The 13,858-nt window shown below is 44.8% G+C and overlaps 1 protein-coding gene across 5 annotated transcripts in view; it reads left to right on the forward strand.

Annotated features, from left to right (window-relative positions):
* The window catches only part of ST3GAL3 (ST3 beta-galactoside alpha-2,3-sialyltransferase 3), a 142,952-nt gene that overhangs the window by 92,583 nt on the left and 36,511 nt on the right, over positions 1 to 13,858 (forward strand). For all 5 annotated transcript variants that reach the window (XM_072343053.1, XM_072343054.1, XM_072343055.1 and 2 more), the window contains 3 exons: positions 3,056 to 3,119; positions 9,543 to 9,638; positions 12,944 to 13,130. In XM_072343053.1, coding sequence (XP_072199154.1) covers positions 3,056 to 3,119; positions 9,543 to 9,638; positions 12,944 to 13,130 — 347 coding nt within the window. The remainder of the gene's footprint in view (positions 1 to 3,055; positions 3,120 to 9,542; positions 9,639 to 12,943; positions 13,131 to 13,858) is intronic.

Here is a 13,858-nt window from a genome sequence, read left to right on the forward strand (position 1 = left end):
AGATGACCCTTAGAGGTCCCTTCCAACTCAAACAATCCTATGGTTCTATTATTGTTGTTTTCTTACAGGCTGGAGGAAAAAATTATTGGTGATGTCTGCCTTGAATTGCACAGAATGAATAGAAAGAACAGCATGTGTGTAGTGATACAGCTCTTCTGTTTAGTGAGGCAGCCCTGAGTTCTGCTGGGTCAGAGCTGGGGGAGCCCCTCTGGTCTCTGCACCATACCCCCAGGGTTCACATCTCCAGGCATGTGATGCTGAGACGTGTCTGCTGGGCTGATTTGCTCTACACCAAATAGAAGTAGCTGAAATGGTTCCAGATGGGAAATGTCTCTCAAAGAATGAGACTTGCCTAAATGAGGATGTGTCTGAGCTAATGAACTCTGTTACAATTGAGCTGGCTGTGTGCCTTGGCCCTAGAAGCAGGAGGTGAGTGCACGCATACCTGTTGCTTGTAACAGGAAGACTTTTTGTCTTTTATCTTTTGTATGACTGAGAACATGTATACTCAGGCCCCTTCTGGCCCCTCCTTGGTGCACTTGTCCACCCACCAGTGTTCTCTCCTCCTGGGTGCCAGCACTATGTCTGCATCCATGCCTTGCTTTCCTCACAGCCTGTGTGAACCATCTACCAAAAAGCCCCCACAAATTGTATGCGTAGCTGTTGCCCTAAGCAAACAATCTCTCTTTAAGCATAGAATCATTAAGGTTGGAAAAGACCTCTAAGATCATCTAGTACAGCTGTCAACCTGCCACCAATACTGCCCATGTTAAATTAAGGGCCATAAACCACTGATGACTTTAAAAATATTAAAGTAAATGGAGAAAACCTGGTGGTTATCAGGAACAAAACTTGCTTTCCTGAAACACTGCCCTTGGATTGCTCTGAACTCAGAGTCCTTCAGTTTTGGCCATGTTCAGCATAGGCAGGTCACTCATGCCATGAGAGCACAGTGCCCACCTCAGCAACAGCGCAGTGTCCAGCTTCTAGCAGAGTTCCAGCTCAACTCAAAAGATCTAATGCCTCTCTCCCACCCACACCATTAGCTTTTCCCTTTAGTAGTTCTGTCTTCTGTACGTGACTTCTAGTGAGGATGATGACCTGGAGAGACTGGCACTGAGGGCATCTGGGCTGTCTGCATGGCTGCTATGAGCCAACATTCAGCAGTGAAGTACTTTGAGCTCCAGTCAGCGGTTTTGAATGATGACACTTGTGATTTGTGCATCATCCAAACCTCTTTGGATGCCACGTGTTGTTAGACTGCGGGGTTTGCTGAGGAAGTATCTCACATTTAGCTGTTCCTATCTTTTCTGAATGTCCTGTGTTGTTTAGTTTGTTCGTGTTTTCTCACTGGGTGATGGGAATGGGTAACGTCTCCATTCCAGATGCTGCCATGTCCAGTTATAACGTAGTCATATTTAACTACAGAACATTTGCTATGAAGGCATTTTTAATAAATTAGCAAGATGAGAAAAAGCACATTAGTGGTTTTTGATATAAAGGATGGTCTCTGAGAAGGGCAGAGTGTTAACCTTTGGGATGGTAGGGCAAACCTGGCAGGAGAAAAGCTTGGCAGATGGGAGCTTGCAGCCCTTGACATGGGATCCTTTGATCTCTTTTTTTCTGAGAGTGTGGGAAAATAACCACAGTAATGTATACCACGTAGTGAGAGTCAACACAAGAGACAGGCCAAGGAGAGGGCTGTGGCGTGGTGCCATTAGAGGTCATGACAACCTACTGCTGTTGCAGAAGACTTAGGGAAATAGCATTCCTGTTGGAGAGGGAGTCTGTTGTCAGCGTGTCAGAAAGAAATCTTCAAATGAAGGAAAGCAAAACCTGTTTCTGTTTGCGTAGTAAGTGGCTTTTACCCTGCAGATTGTTTCTTTCCTTATTCTACTCTTGAATATTGTCCTCTGAAAGTAACCACAGCTCCCAGCTTGCAACAGTAGGCAGGGGCTGTCAGTAATGCCATGTCAGAAACTCACTAAATTGAGAGGAACCATCTGTGGTTTTCTGTTCTTCACCTTTTCACATCTGCCTTGTGTCTCACCAGGGTCTTGTCAGGCTCAAAGTTGTCTGGCACATTGGCTGCCTCAGTCTTACGTGTTTGTCCTACGCTCTCATCCTGCAGCATAACTGATACATAAGAACGGAAGTCCTTGCTGAGAAGAGATGCCCAAACTGTGCCAAATGCCATAGCGTATATCCGGAAAATCATTTATGTTCACTGTAAACAATCACTTGATGTCGGTCTTTTCAATGGTACTTTGTCATTTTTAATCTTTCAAGAAATGATATTTATTTAATCCTTTTGACTGGTTGTTTCCTAAGCACTTTTGTACCAATTGACCGGTACGGGTAGGGGGAGGATATGAGAGAGATCTGTAGTCTCCTAAGGGAGGTGGAAGGTTATGTTAGGTATGGGTTTGTTCACAATATTTTCCAGTATAATTGAAGCTAAGAGAAGCCAGATTCAAAATCAGAAAATGAACGGGTCCCTATGAATTCGGGAGGACTGTGAGCTCATAGAACAGAAATTACTAATGGCTGCCAGATACATAGAACCCATATAGAACCCATACCTAACGTAGAAAATCCCTGATTTGAAAATAATTATATGCTAGAAGAGTATTTCAGAGAAATACTATATCTATTTGCTGGCCCTGCATTCAGTGCACAGCTCAGCTATGTAAAAGCTTGCACAAAGGCAGGCACTGGCAGTGGCATTGGCTTTTGCGTGTCTGAAGTGCTTGTGGAACTGCAGTTCCAGGAAAGTGAGTGTGAAACCACTGCCTTCAACTGGAGTGTGTCTGTTTCCTGACACCCTCTGTGCAAGTCACTTGTGCGCTGCATCAAAACTTGGCCCACTATGTCTTCACAGATAGTTGGTGAAGATAATTGTGCAGAGAAAATAGGTGTATGCAAGTAAAAGCTGTTATTCCTGATATGAACTTTGTTTCCTCCAGGTAACTGCTTCAGATGCTTTACATCACTTTGTTTTTCATTTCTGTTACGAGTGAGAACTTCTTCCTAATGCCTTCTTCTTTCTCCCTAGATAATTTGATCAAAGCCATCCTGTCAGCAACCAAAGATTACCGTCTAACTCCAGCTCTTGACAGGTAAGATGAGACCTTTTAAAGCAGTAGCCATTGAAGCAATTATTTTCCCTGTCCTAAATAGATTTTGCCAGAAATTGACTGTGCTTTGGAGGTGGATCAGGAGCTGGAAACAGTCCTTTTTCCAGTAAACTGTAAACTCTTAAGAGGCCTTTTAAGTCAAACATAAGTGAAAAAAAGCCTTTACCTTTTGACTGTTTCTTAATCCTTTGTTTCCTATGGTGTCACAATACACTCTCTTGACTATTTTTCAAACAAGTCAATAACAGGTTTTCAATAAACACGTTATTCTTTCTGACAAAGCAACAGAATCACAAGAACCTCTTAGAAGGATCTGGCTTGTTTTAACAAAATGTTTCACGAATTCCTAGCTCTGAAGGCAGGAATGTGTGATTGTCCAAGCCTGTGCCAGGATGCGATAGCAGTACTCCAGAGTCCTGAGGTATTTGGATTGATGCCTTTGGAAGCAGTTCCTTTGATTCTTCAGTCCTATTGTAGAGCTTGCTTCTGAGATTCGCTGACATGTTTATGATAGACTTCCCAGCATTATTCCTTTAGCCATTCCTATTCTTGGATTTTTTTCCTGTCATTCCTTCAGCAGTTTTGGTCTGGTGCTACCTCCTAGTTTGGAGGTACTTTCTTTCAGAAGCTGTCATAGGTTTTCACTGGGGCACAGTCTCTTTTGAAAGTCCTGTAGTGCTCCATTCCACGTAGTGGTGCTTCCTTGAACCCAGGTTAACAGTGCAGCTCCTGCTTTCTAAACACACTAGTTTTATTTCCTGGCCCAGCACCCTCTCTCCCAGTTTTCTGTGACAAAGTTCATGAGCATCTCCAGCCTTACCTCAGCTCTTGTGTGGATTGTAGATCTTGCCAACTGTAGTTACTGTTGGGAGTTCATCTCTGTATTGTAAGTTCATTCTTATTATTTGCAGTCCCTGTGCTAATGTAGGTTGCTTTGAAGTTTGCCAAATGAAGATTTGGGTGTGCTTCCCAAAATGTTCTGCTGGTGGTGGCCATTAATGAATTACAGTTTCGGCAGCAAGGAGCATCTGCTATTTTGGATTTCAGAAGCGTTGATGGAGCACATTGTTGAGGGAAGGCTAGCTACTTTTGCATCTTGTCTCAAGGTCAAAATAGAGCCAACGCTTCCTTTCTGAGACAGCTCCACTGCAGAGGGAGCAGGGGCCTGAGCTTTGGATCACTTCCTCACTGCTCACCGTTCAAGGAGAAAGTCTCCGTCTTCACCCTTTACTCATCTCTTTGCAGCAACTGGAGCAGGCCTGATTTATGGGCTGAAAAAATGCTCTGTTGTGACAGAGCTGGGTAAGAGATCATAGAATCGTAGACTAACAAATGTTATGAAGACCTTCCTGTCCAATACCACAAGGTGCATCTAGTCTGTGATGTACCCAGAGATCCTTTGAGTCCCTCCATGTGCAGGCTTTCTGGAGTCTAGTAAGCTGACTCTAGAAGTAGGGAAGATGCTCCAAGTTCACCTTCTCATTAGAGTGGGGTTGCATTAAGATTTTCTCTGTTGGCAAAGACAATATAAGAAGCTAACTTTCCTTCCTCTGTTACCTGCTCTGTTGTTCCCTCCTTGTACTGCCAATGTTTAGGATAGAATAGTTCAGTTGGAAGTGACCTACAGAGATCATTGAGTTCACCTGCCCGGCCACTCCAAGGCTAACTGAAAGTTGAAGTATGTTATTAAGGCTGAAGGCAGGCTTTAAAGTGAGGTTTTCTCTTAACCTAGGTCATTTTAGTCACCTCATTTGCAAAGCTTCCCTCCCACAGAACAGTTATGCAGACACAGCACTGGAGCAGCAGCACAAGAGGCAGAGGAATAGGGGAAGGGTGGGGAGGGCGAGCGCTTCTGAACCTATTGAAACAAGAATTCATGTAACCACATGCTGACTGCAGCTTTCCTGGGGGAAGGGTGGGAGAGGCAGGGGAGGTGAGGTCAGAGCAGTGCGTGAGAGCATAGGAAGGAAAGGGGATTAGGGCTGTGTGGTGGGGGATCTACCCCAAGCCTGCAGTCTTGTCCCCACCCAAGCTTCTCCATTTCTATCCCCCTTCATCTCAAATCCCTTTGAGATGTTAACTTCATTCATGTCCTAGAAGCCCTGGAAGTGAACTTGTTTGTTTGACTATCTCTGTGTCAAAAGGGCATCCTGATGCACCTTTCCTGACACAATGTACCCGACCTGGTGCTGAAATGAGGCAAACTCAATCCTTCCGGGTATGCGTACACCTTTCATCATCCCAGAGCAGCTTTGTCAACTCACTCCAACTAATCCCTCCATTGTGAGCAGAGGGTTTTGTTAACAACTTGCAGCAGCTGGAGGGCATTGGAACAAAAGCTATAGTTCACTTCAGTGAACAGTGCAAGTGATGTCCTGCTTTCATAGTTGTTCTCCGTGTCATCTTTATTATGGCACCTTTGTGTTGTAGAGCTTTTGATAATGTGCTTCTACTCCAGGGCAGGAGGTAGGGAAAGTTGCAGTTGTCTCTGTGGTGGTAGTTGGAACTGGGAAAAATCAGACCATTTTGTATTGCTTTCAGATGGCAAAGAAGGAAAACAGCAAATTTGAGCTTATAACAGTATTTACCAATACAGTATATAAAGTAACAAGGTAGGAACTTGATGGAGCAGGAGAGGCGTCTGTGTCCCTCCAGGCTGATAGCACTGGTAGAATAAGCAGCAGCCAGATCAGACCAACATATGCTAAGCCTCCCTAAGCACCACTTGCCCTCAAGATGTTTTGGTTTTTTTTTTAATTACTGTTACATCTTTCCTCAAAGCATTCAGTTCCAAAGTTGCGTAAAGGAAGGCTTTGTGGGTTTTTTTCCCCTTACAAATCCCTAAAGTGCTCTGACAAGGGAGGAAGGGGAAGCAGGAATAGCTACATGTGCTTACAGTACTGTATTGTTCCAGAACGTCGACATGAATCCTGGTCTTGGTATAGATGAACTCAAGCTCTGAGCATATGTGTCAGAGGCTGCACATCTGGCTCCAGCTCCCAGCTTGGGACTTTAGGGAACGCCTTTCTGGTCTGGAAAGTCCGTGACCCTCCTTAATACCACCCGGGTAGCAAACTGGAATAGGGGCTCCATCTGATGATTCAGTACGTGAGCTGTTCTGGAAAAGGCATATGGGATGGACATGATATGTAAGCAAACCAAAAGGTGTTTGCACACCTTTTTAGGAAAACCATTGAACTATGTAACTGGTGCTGCCTACACCATGTATTTCTTTAGCCAGAAGCTTTCCTGGAGCCAGCACTTCAGCTGCACTGGTGCCAAGTGTCCAAACTACTGGTCAGAATGTGAGGTCAGGTGCTCGACACTTCCCTGCCCAGTGCTTCCCTCTCACAACACCATTAAGGCGGCCCTGTAATCTTCTCACTGTCACACAGCATGGCTGGCATTGCAGTGAAAGTGTCTAAAGCACTTCTCAAAAATAAATAAATAAATGGAAAGGGAAAAGAAAAAGCCATTAGGAGATCAAAGACTGAACCTTAGGTTCTAGGGGGGAAGGTGATGAATAAAGAGAGAGTGATGATGTCCCATGCTACAGTGACAGTGAAATATGTTCTGTATTTTCTGTTAGTAACCATGAAGCTGTTAAATGGTAATCATGTCTTTTTGAATCAGTAAGCCCCGGAGAGCATTTAAGGAGTTAAATAAGGAGTTCTCTTTATTATTACTATTTGCTTTTTAACCCTTCTTGGAATGTTGGCTAGGACAGCAAATGTAAGAGATATGGGGTGACAGTAAGTTGATGAGCTTGGTTTTGTAGGAAAAATGCAGGAAAATTTGATCTAGAGCAGAGCTAGGCTGGCAGCATAATTAATGTTGGTTATCTTGGGTTTTGTGGAAATCAAACCTTTTCATGTAAGTGGGATATTTCTGAGATAAGCTAGAAGCTAGATAAAGGTAACCTTTTTAAAGACAGACATTAGTTATTTGTCTCTGTCCAGCATTATGTTCTATGCAATGTCTTTGTAGGTCTATCAGCTTTTTAGGAATGCAATACAACACGCGGCTTCTAAAAGTCACTGTCAGGGCTGAGAATTAATTCTGTAGTGAACTTCCAGTGCAAGTCTGCTGGCAGGTATTCCCAGTGACTAAGGCTGATCTGGAGGAAACATGAACTTGCACTGAACATCTGCTGGAGTCAAAGAGTGGGATTGTGAGGAATGGGAGGGTTGAGTGAGTCTCGACCTTTCCATAGGGCTCCTTCACTGGATCCGAACCAAAAATCTGGCATCGCAGAGGTGACGATGCAAGCTCTGCTTGCAAGATGAGAATTGTATTCTGCCAACCAGTGACTATAAAAGGAACATTGAAACGATGTACATATACATAAAATCTCTGTACAAAAGGGGTGTTTTTGAGCAGCATTAGCTCCGCATGCTGGTGTTCCTGAGTCAGTGCTTCAGAGGTCTGGGGAGAAGCTGAAAGCAGTTCGGAGAGGTAGTGCAAATGTGACTCAAGATCTAGGAGAGCTGCCATAGCATGAGGCATGTGATGAACTTGGTCCAGTTTGTATGGTCAAGAGAAAATTAGGAATGGGCTTTGATTGATCTGCAAGTGCTGTGTGGGAACGGGGCCATAACGAGAGGCCACTTGGACAGCTTTGGCTGATGGAACTGTTGCTTCCCTTGTGTGTAGCTAATGCTCACCAGTCCGACCCAGGGCTGCTTATCCACCTCCAGGCAGTTGTTTACACACAGTGGTCTGCACATGTGGAAGGGGCTGCTGACAGTAGATGGTGCTTTAATTTAGCAGAAAAGGGAAGGATGCGCTCAAGTGGTTTGAGGCCAGAACAAATGCATCTGTATCCAAAACTGGTAAAAGCAAATGGGTAGAGGGGAGCGTCTGTAACTTGTAGCCTTTGGATTTCAGCATGGTATTTTTCATCAGAAACTGAAAATAAGACAAGTCCTGGCTCAGAGACAGATGGGGAGAGAAGTTACTGTATTTCACTCACTGCTCTGTTGGTCAGGAGGTGGAACTTCCTTATCCATAATCTTCCAACATGCCCATTTTCATCTGAAACTTTACCTGTCCGGAACCAAACTGCTTTTACTTTCCCTCAAGCAGCACCTTTTCTTTACAGGTTGTGACAAAACTGTTCCCTTCTTTGTCACTCAAGTGCCTGTTGTTGGGACAGGCTTTTCCTCTTGCTTCCTTGCCACAATATACTTCCTGAACCAGACCTTGCCCCTGCTTTCTCTTTGTCACCAGAACTCTGCCAGTATCTATAAAATTCTTCCTCCGTTGTTGGATTTCATCATCACAAACATCTCCACTTCTTTGACCCTTAGGGACACAGGCATGCATCTATCTTCCCGAGGAAGTGTTTTCTCTTGGAAAGACAGCTGTTCCTGAGTGATTTCTGGGTGCTGCGCTGTTAATTGTGTGCAGATCTCCAGCTAATGGCTGTCAGCAGGGTAACCCTCAGAGGTTTGCTGTATCTTTCAAGTGCTCTCCAGCCCAGCTCTGCTGAGACGGACCCCACATCGACAGAGCTTTCCCTGTGCTGGCTCTTCAGACACACCTCAGTGGGGTCAGGGGCCCGGAGGAGGCCATTCAGTTGTGCCAGGGGTAGGACGGCACCCCAGCAGAGATCTGCTCCAAGAGACTGATTGCCTTGGACCCTTTCCTAAGAAGGCTCTGCAGACACGTATTCCTGCAGTGAACTACCAGAGCTGGAGGCACGGTGCCAAAAGAGCCAGCTGCGTTTGGGATTAGATGGCTGGAAAGAAGTCTTCTCTCTGCCTTCAAAACGAAATCACTGTGTAACATCTGCTGCGGAGTTCTCGTGACTCATGGTTCCACGAGAAACCATTCTCTTCCTTCTCTTTCTGTGTCTCAGTTAATTAAGGTTATTTTCTCCCGTTCCATCAATGTATGGGTTTCTTCCTGGGGAGAGGATGTGGGCAGGTCCTTTTTCTGTCCATTAGTGTTTTTCCATTTCTTGAGTTCTCATGAGAACAGTGACAACGTAGCACTCAGCAAGGTGAGCACGGCCCGGATAACCTGACAAGGATTAGCTGGGAACAGGACTTCCTCACCAAGCCTTTGCCTTATTGTTTTTTTCAATGCTAAGTGAATAATGAGGAGGTTTAACTAAACAGATGGGTTTGATTCAAGCCAATCATACCAAGGACTTCAGGGAGAAGCCATGCTTGTCCTGACGTCCCATCTCATCAGAGCACACGTGGGGGGAAGTGTTGAAAGCAGTTTATCGCATGTAATGCCTGAGCTTGATGGGGTGAGATTGGGATCATGTGTATCTCTGTCCTCTCCTTAATCCTTCATATTCCAAAAGGTTTCCTGGAGTTCTCGGGTAGATGTACACTAAATGTGTTTGAAGTCATGCTATAAAAGTTATATCTTCCTTCTGTGCTTCCTCCACAGTCTCAGCTGCCGACGATGTATTATTGTGGGAAATGGTGGAGTACTTGCCAATAAGTCATTGGGGTTAAAAATTGATGACTATGACGTCGTTGTCAGGTGAGTCTTTGGCATCACTGTTTTCTTGTCATTTTTGCAGCTTCTCTATCAGTTGGCATGCTATGCTGGCAAAGGTTTAATCTGCACTCCAGGCAAGATCCAATGGTGTGGAAGTATTAACTGACGTGAGGAAAATAAAAGACATAAATGTTCAAGTTTAGGTTGAAAAAGGCCCCTAAGGGTTGTCTGGTCCAAATCCCCTGCAATGAACAGGGACACCCACAGCTCCATCAGGTGCTCAGAGCCTCATCCAGCCTGACCATGGTTATCTCCAGGGATGGGGCACCACCACCTCTCTGGGCAACCTGTGCCAGTGCCTCACAGTTAGGAGGAGAAGAACTAAGAACTGTGCAACATAGCAACTCAGGACACAATAAATATTGTGGAGGACCCAGTAGTGGTGCCACAGGTGTAGATATGGCTTGGAAGCTGTGAATGCTTTGCCTCTGTTTCACTGTGGGTAATGTGGGAGTGGAAGCAGAGTGGCATTGAGTGGAAATGACTGCAGTCAGAATTAAGACTTTTTGCTTTTGCTGAGGACCTGGATCACCGCCTGGAAAACGTGCTGATATGGGAAATCATAGGTTCTGGTCATAACTCATAGTAATAAATCTGTCAGGTCAGGGAGGTGTTCTGGGTGATTGGAGATTAGCAAACATAATACCTGTACTAATGGAGAGTGAGAGAGAGTGTGTGTGTGGGAGGGAGGAGGATGTGCTCTGGGGAGCTGTAGACCCATTTGTCTGACTTGGGAAAAGCACAGAGCTTTAAAGCAGGTTCTGAAGTGTGAGTAACCAAATATTATGATGGTTAGTAGGAAAAGTGGGATGAACTGCAGTGTGAGTTTATAAAAGCAGGTTTAACAGAGTCTAAGGTGGTATTATTTTTCCTTAGTAAGATAACTGATTTCGTATCAAAGGGAATGTAACTGATCTCTGAACTTTAGTCAACCATGAGATGTGGTGGTAAATGGCAAATTCTTAGCTAATGTGGAAGAGAGGATATGATTACTAAAAGAATTTAAGGCAAAGAGGAGATGTAATTTAGCATAGTGCATGGGAGGAAAGAATGGAACATAGTATAATAAATACCTGCTTAACTCTGGACAAAGACCAAGAAGGTCCTTTTCAGTCCTTTGTTCCTATGAATTGTTGTTTTCCCAGCATTGCTCTGTTCAGGGCGAGGGCTGTTCAGAACAGGATGGAACTTTCACAGCCTCAGTTCACCCTGCTATTAGTGGCTATCAAAGAGCTTGTACTGCTCGTCATAGTCTGGTGACTTGCAGTGATTTGAGCTGAATTAATGTTCAGTTATAGCCCCTTCTTGCACTCAGACTGTTCACAAAGTAACAAGAGAACAGTTTCAACCTGTCTGTACCGGGCCACCCACTGGAATTTATATCAACTGTTTAATTTCAAAATGAAAAGTTCAACCCTTTCTGCCCACACCAATAAATCTGAGTATTTGCCAACTGAAGAGGATAAGAGGGCTGCTGAGCACCTGTGCTGGTTGCAGGTTGGGTAAAGGAGAGAAAAGTCAACTGTAAAGGTTAAGTGAAGCCAGGTGGCTGGAAGTGGGACTAGAAGAGGTGAGAGCAGACTTCTTCTTAAACATATCCACCTGCTTCCCTTGCTCCTATGGAAGTCCTTTCTCAATAGCATCCTTTTTTATGGGCTGCAAAACTCCTTTGAAGACTCGGGATCATAGGAGGTGAAATTCGAAAGGGAAAAAAACGTAACAACTTAATGGACAAAGGGGTGATCCAGCAGTATATGGAGCTTCTTGATGCACTGTGTGTTACCATGTGAGGACCACTAGTTGCAGCCAGAATTTCTTTTATCTGGTGGTAAAGAGAATCAAATCAGCTTTGACAGTTCCAGAGCAGCTTGAGGTGAGTTTCTTGCTGCTTTATTGATGAAGTGTTACAGTGTAGGTATCACCCCCAGCTGTTTTACCTGGCAGGAGCTTCTTGCAGAAGTTACAAGTGCTCTGATGTGTTGAAATGACTCCTTACAAGAGACTGCAGAGGGAAAAAACAAGTGTCTGTCAGCAGCTTGTGACTGAGACAGCGATTCACCTGGTGATACGTAGTGTGATGTTGGTGCCTTGGTTAGTCTTTGAGCCAGAGCTTTCCTTGCTGGATTGCTAGCACTGCCCTGGGGGCACAGACCCTGTGTGAAGTTACTGGCTCATTAGCAGGGCTCAGTGCTAAGCCTCCATCAGCAACTCACCTTCTGGCCCTTTGCTGGAGTTCATTTTACTTGGGGGAAATGGTTTGTTTTGTTTCCTGTCTAGATACGATGCAGGGATCCTGAGTCTAGGGAGATGTAGCAAGGCTAGCAGCAAAACAGCTAACCTTCCTGAATTCTGAACTGAATTTCAGATTTCATGCAATGATCTTCCTCCACTAAAATGTTTCCTACCTAAAATGCTTACCCGGGCTGAAAAAGACAAATCCAGATCCTCGTTAACATTCCTACATGAGAAAATCTGCAGTCTGTAAGCACTTTCCAGTGTACTGAGCTACCCCAAGTCAAGAAAGCTGCAATAATTCAAGCAGGCAGCGCTGTCCCATCGGGGGCTGCTGTTTGATGTCAGCGAGATTTGTTTTCCAAAAGGCTTGAAATGTCCTCAGCTTTGGGCTTCTGGTGTTGAGTGGGCTGGCTGACACACACAGAGGGGTTCTGTACCACAGCAGCATCTCCTCCAAGTTGCTGAGAGCGCGGTACTGCTGTGCCTTACCCCGAGCACAGCCCAGCTTCTCCCTTCTGCTGGCATTGCAGGGCACTTTGCCTTCTGGGTGGGGAATTAAACCAGCTGGATATTGTTCCACCTTTTGAAAAGCATTAGCTGCCTGAGTACCCTGCCTAGTCTCACTGCAGGTGGGTTGAGCTCAAGCTCTGCACTGGGGTAGGAGTATGAGTAAGATTTGTTGTCTTAAAGTTCCGCTGAGCTGCAGCCTGTTTCAGCACAGTCTTGCAGAAGACTAATTGATGCTTAGTTTGTCAGTCTAAATATGCAAGAACAATATTTTTCTTTTTTCTTCCTCCCCCACCCCAAAGCTTCCAATCCAGTTTAAATCACAAGAGTGGATGTGTAGAAGTGGTTTACATTACATTAAATCAAGTAACTTAGATAGCTTTTAATTAAGCCGTTGCCAGTTGGTATAAAGTTCCGTAAATGTTTACAGTGAAGAATTGCAAGAGCCGTGGTGGCTGTGTGCAGAGCCACAGCGATCTCTGCGTCACTGATGTGTGTTGTGTGCGATGGGGATCCATGACGATATCTTCTCTGCTTCCCTCCAGGCTGAATTCGGCTCCGGTGAAGGGGTTTGAAAAAGATGTGGGTGGCAAAACGACTCTCCGGATCACGTATCCTGAAGGTGCAATCCAGAAAATGGAGCAGTATGAGAAGGATTCCCTGTTTGTTCTGGCGGGATTCAAATGGCAGGATTTCAAGTGGCTGAAGTACATTGTTTACAAGGAGAAAGTGGTAAGAGCACTGGTAGCTGACACTGGGGAGGTCACCTAATGAGAAGTGGTGGGCAGATGTGATGTCCCATTCATATATGCCGCACTGTGCTCTGTGGAGGCTTCCTCAGTGTGCCTTGCCACATTCACATCCATGGACGTTGGTTTTAATTAAGTCTGTTTTACGAATACATCTGGTCTCTGTAACTTGAGCTTGCATTGCAGATGAGGCTTATCCATTAAATAATATGCAGTGTGTGGTATGAACAATGAATCTAACTTCTATTTTAAAGAGAGCATGAAAGGAGAAGCTTTTGCATGGGTTTTTTGCACTCGTGGGATTTAAGAGCATAGGAAAGAAGACAAAAATGACAACAGAAGGAAATGGGCTTTTGGCGGTAAGAGTGTGATGGCAGTGAGTGGGACGAGGAGGCAGCAACAGCACAATGTGTTGAAAAGGCTACAATCCATGGGTGTGATGTGACCTCCTGAATAGCACCAACCATTCATTATGCACTGCTCAGTTGTTGCTGTACTGAGGCTCATAATTTGGGCTTGGCTGAAATATCATCTAGGAGAACAATATCACGTATGTTTTAAAACCACCAAAATGGAGAAGACATTGTTTCCCCAGTGTAAATGTTTTAACTCCATCTGTCGCATCAGTGCCCTTCTCTAGTAGCATAGACATGTTACCAGTCAGTGCGGCTCTCCATAACTCACCCATCAGTGGAATCAGGTTGTGTTGAC

This window comes from Excalfactoria chinensis, chromosome 8 (genome assembly GCF_039878825.1).
Source record: "Excalfactoria chinensis isolate bCotChi1 chromosome 8, bCotChi1.hap2, whole genome shotgun sequence".
Lineage (NCBI taxonomy): Eukaryota > Metazoa > Chordata > Aves > Galliformes > Phasianidae > Excalfactoria > Excalfactoria chinensis.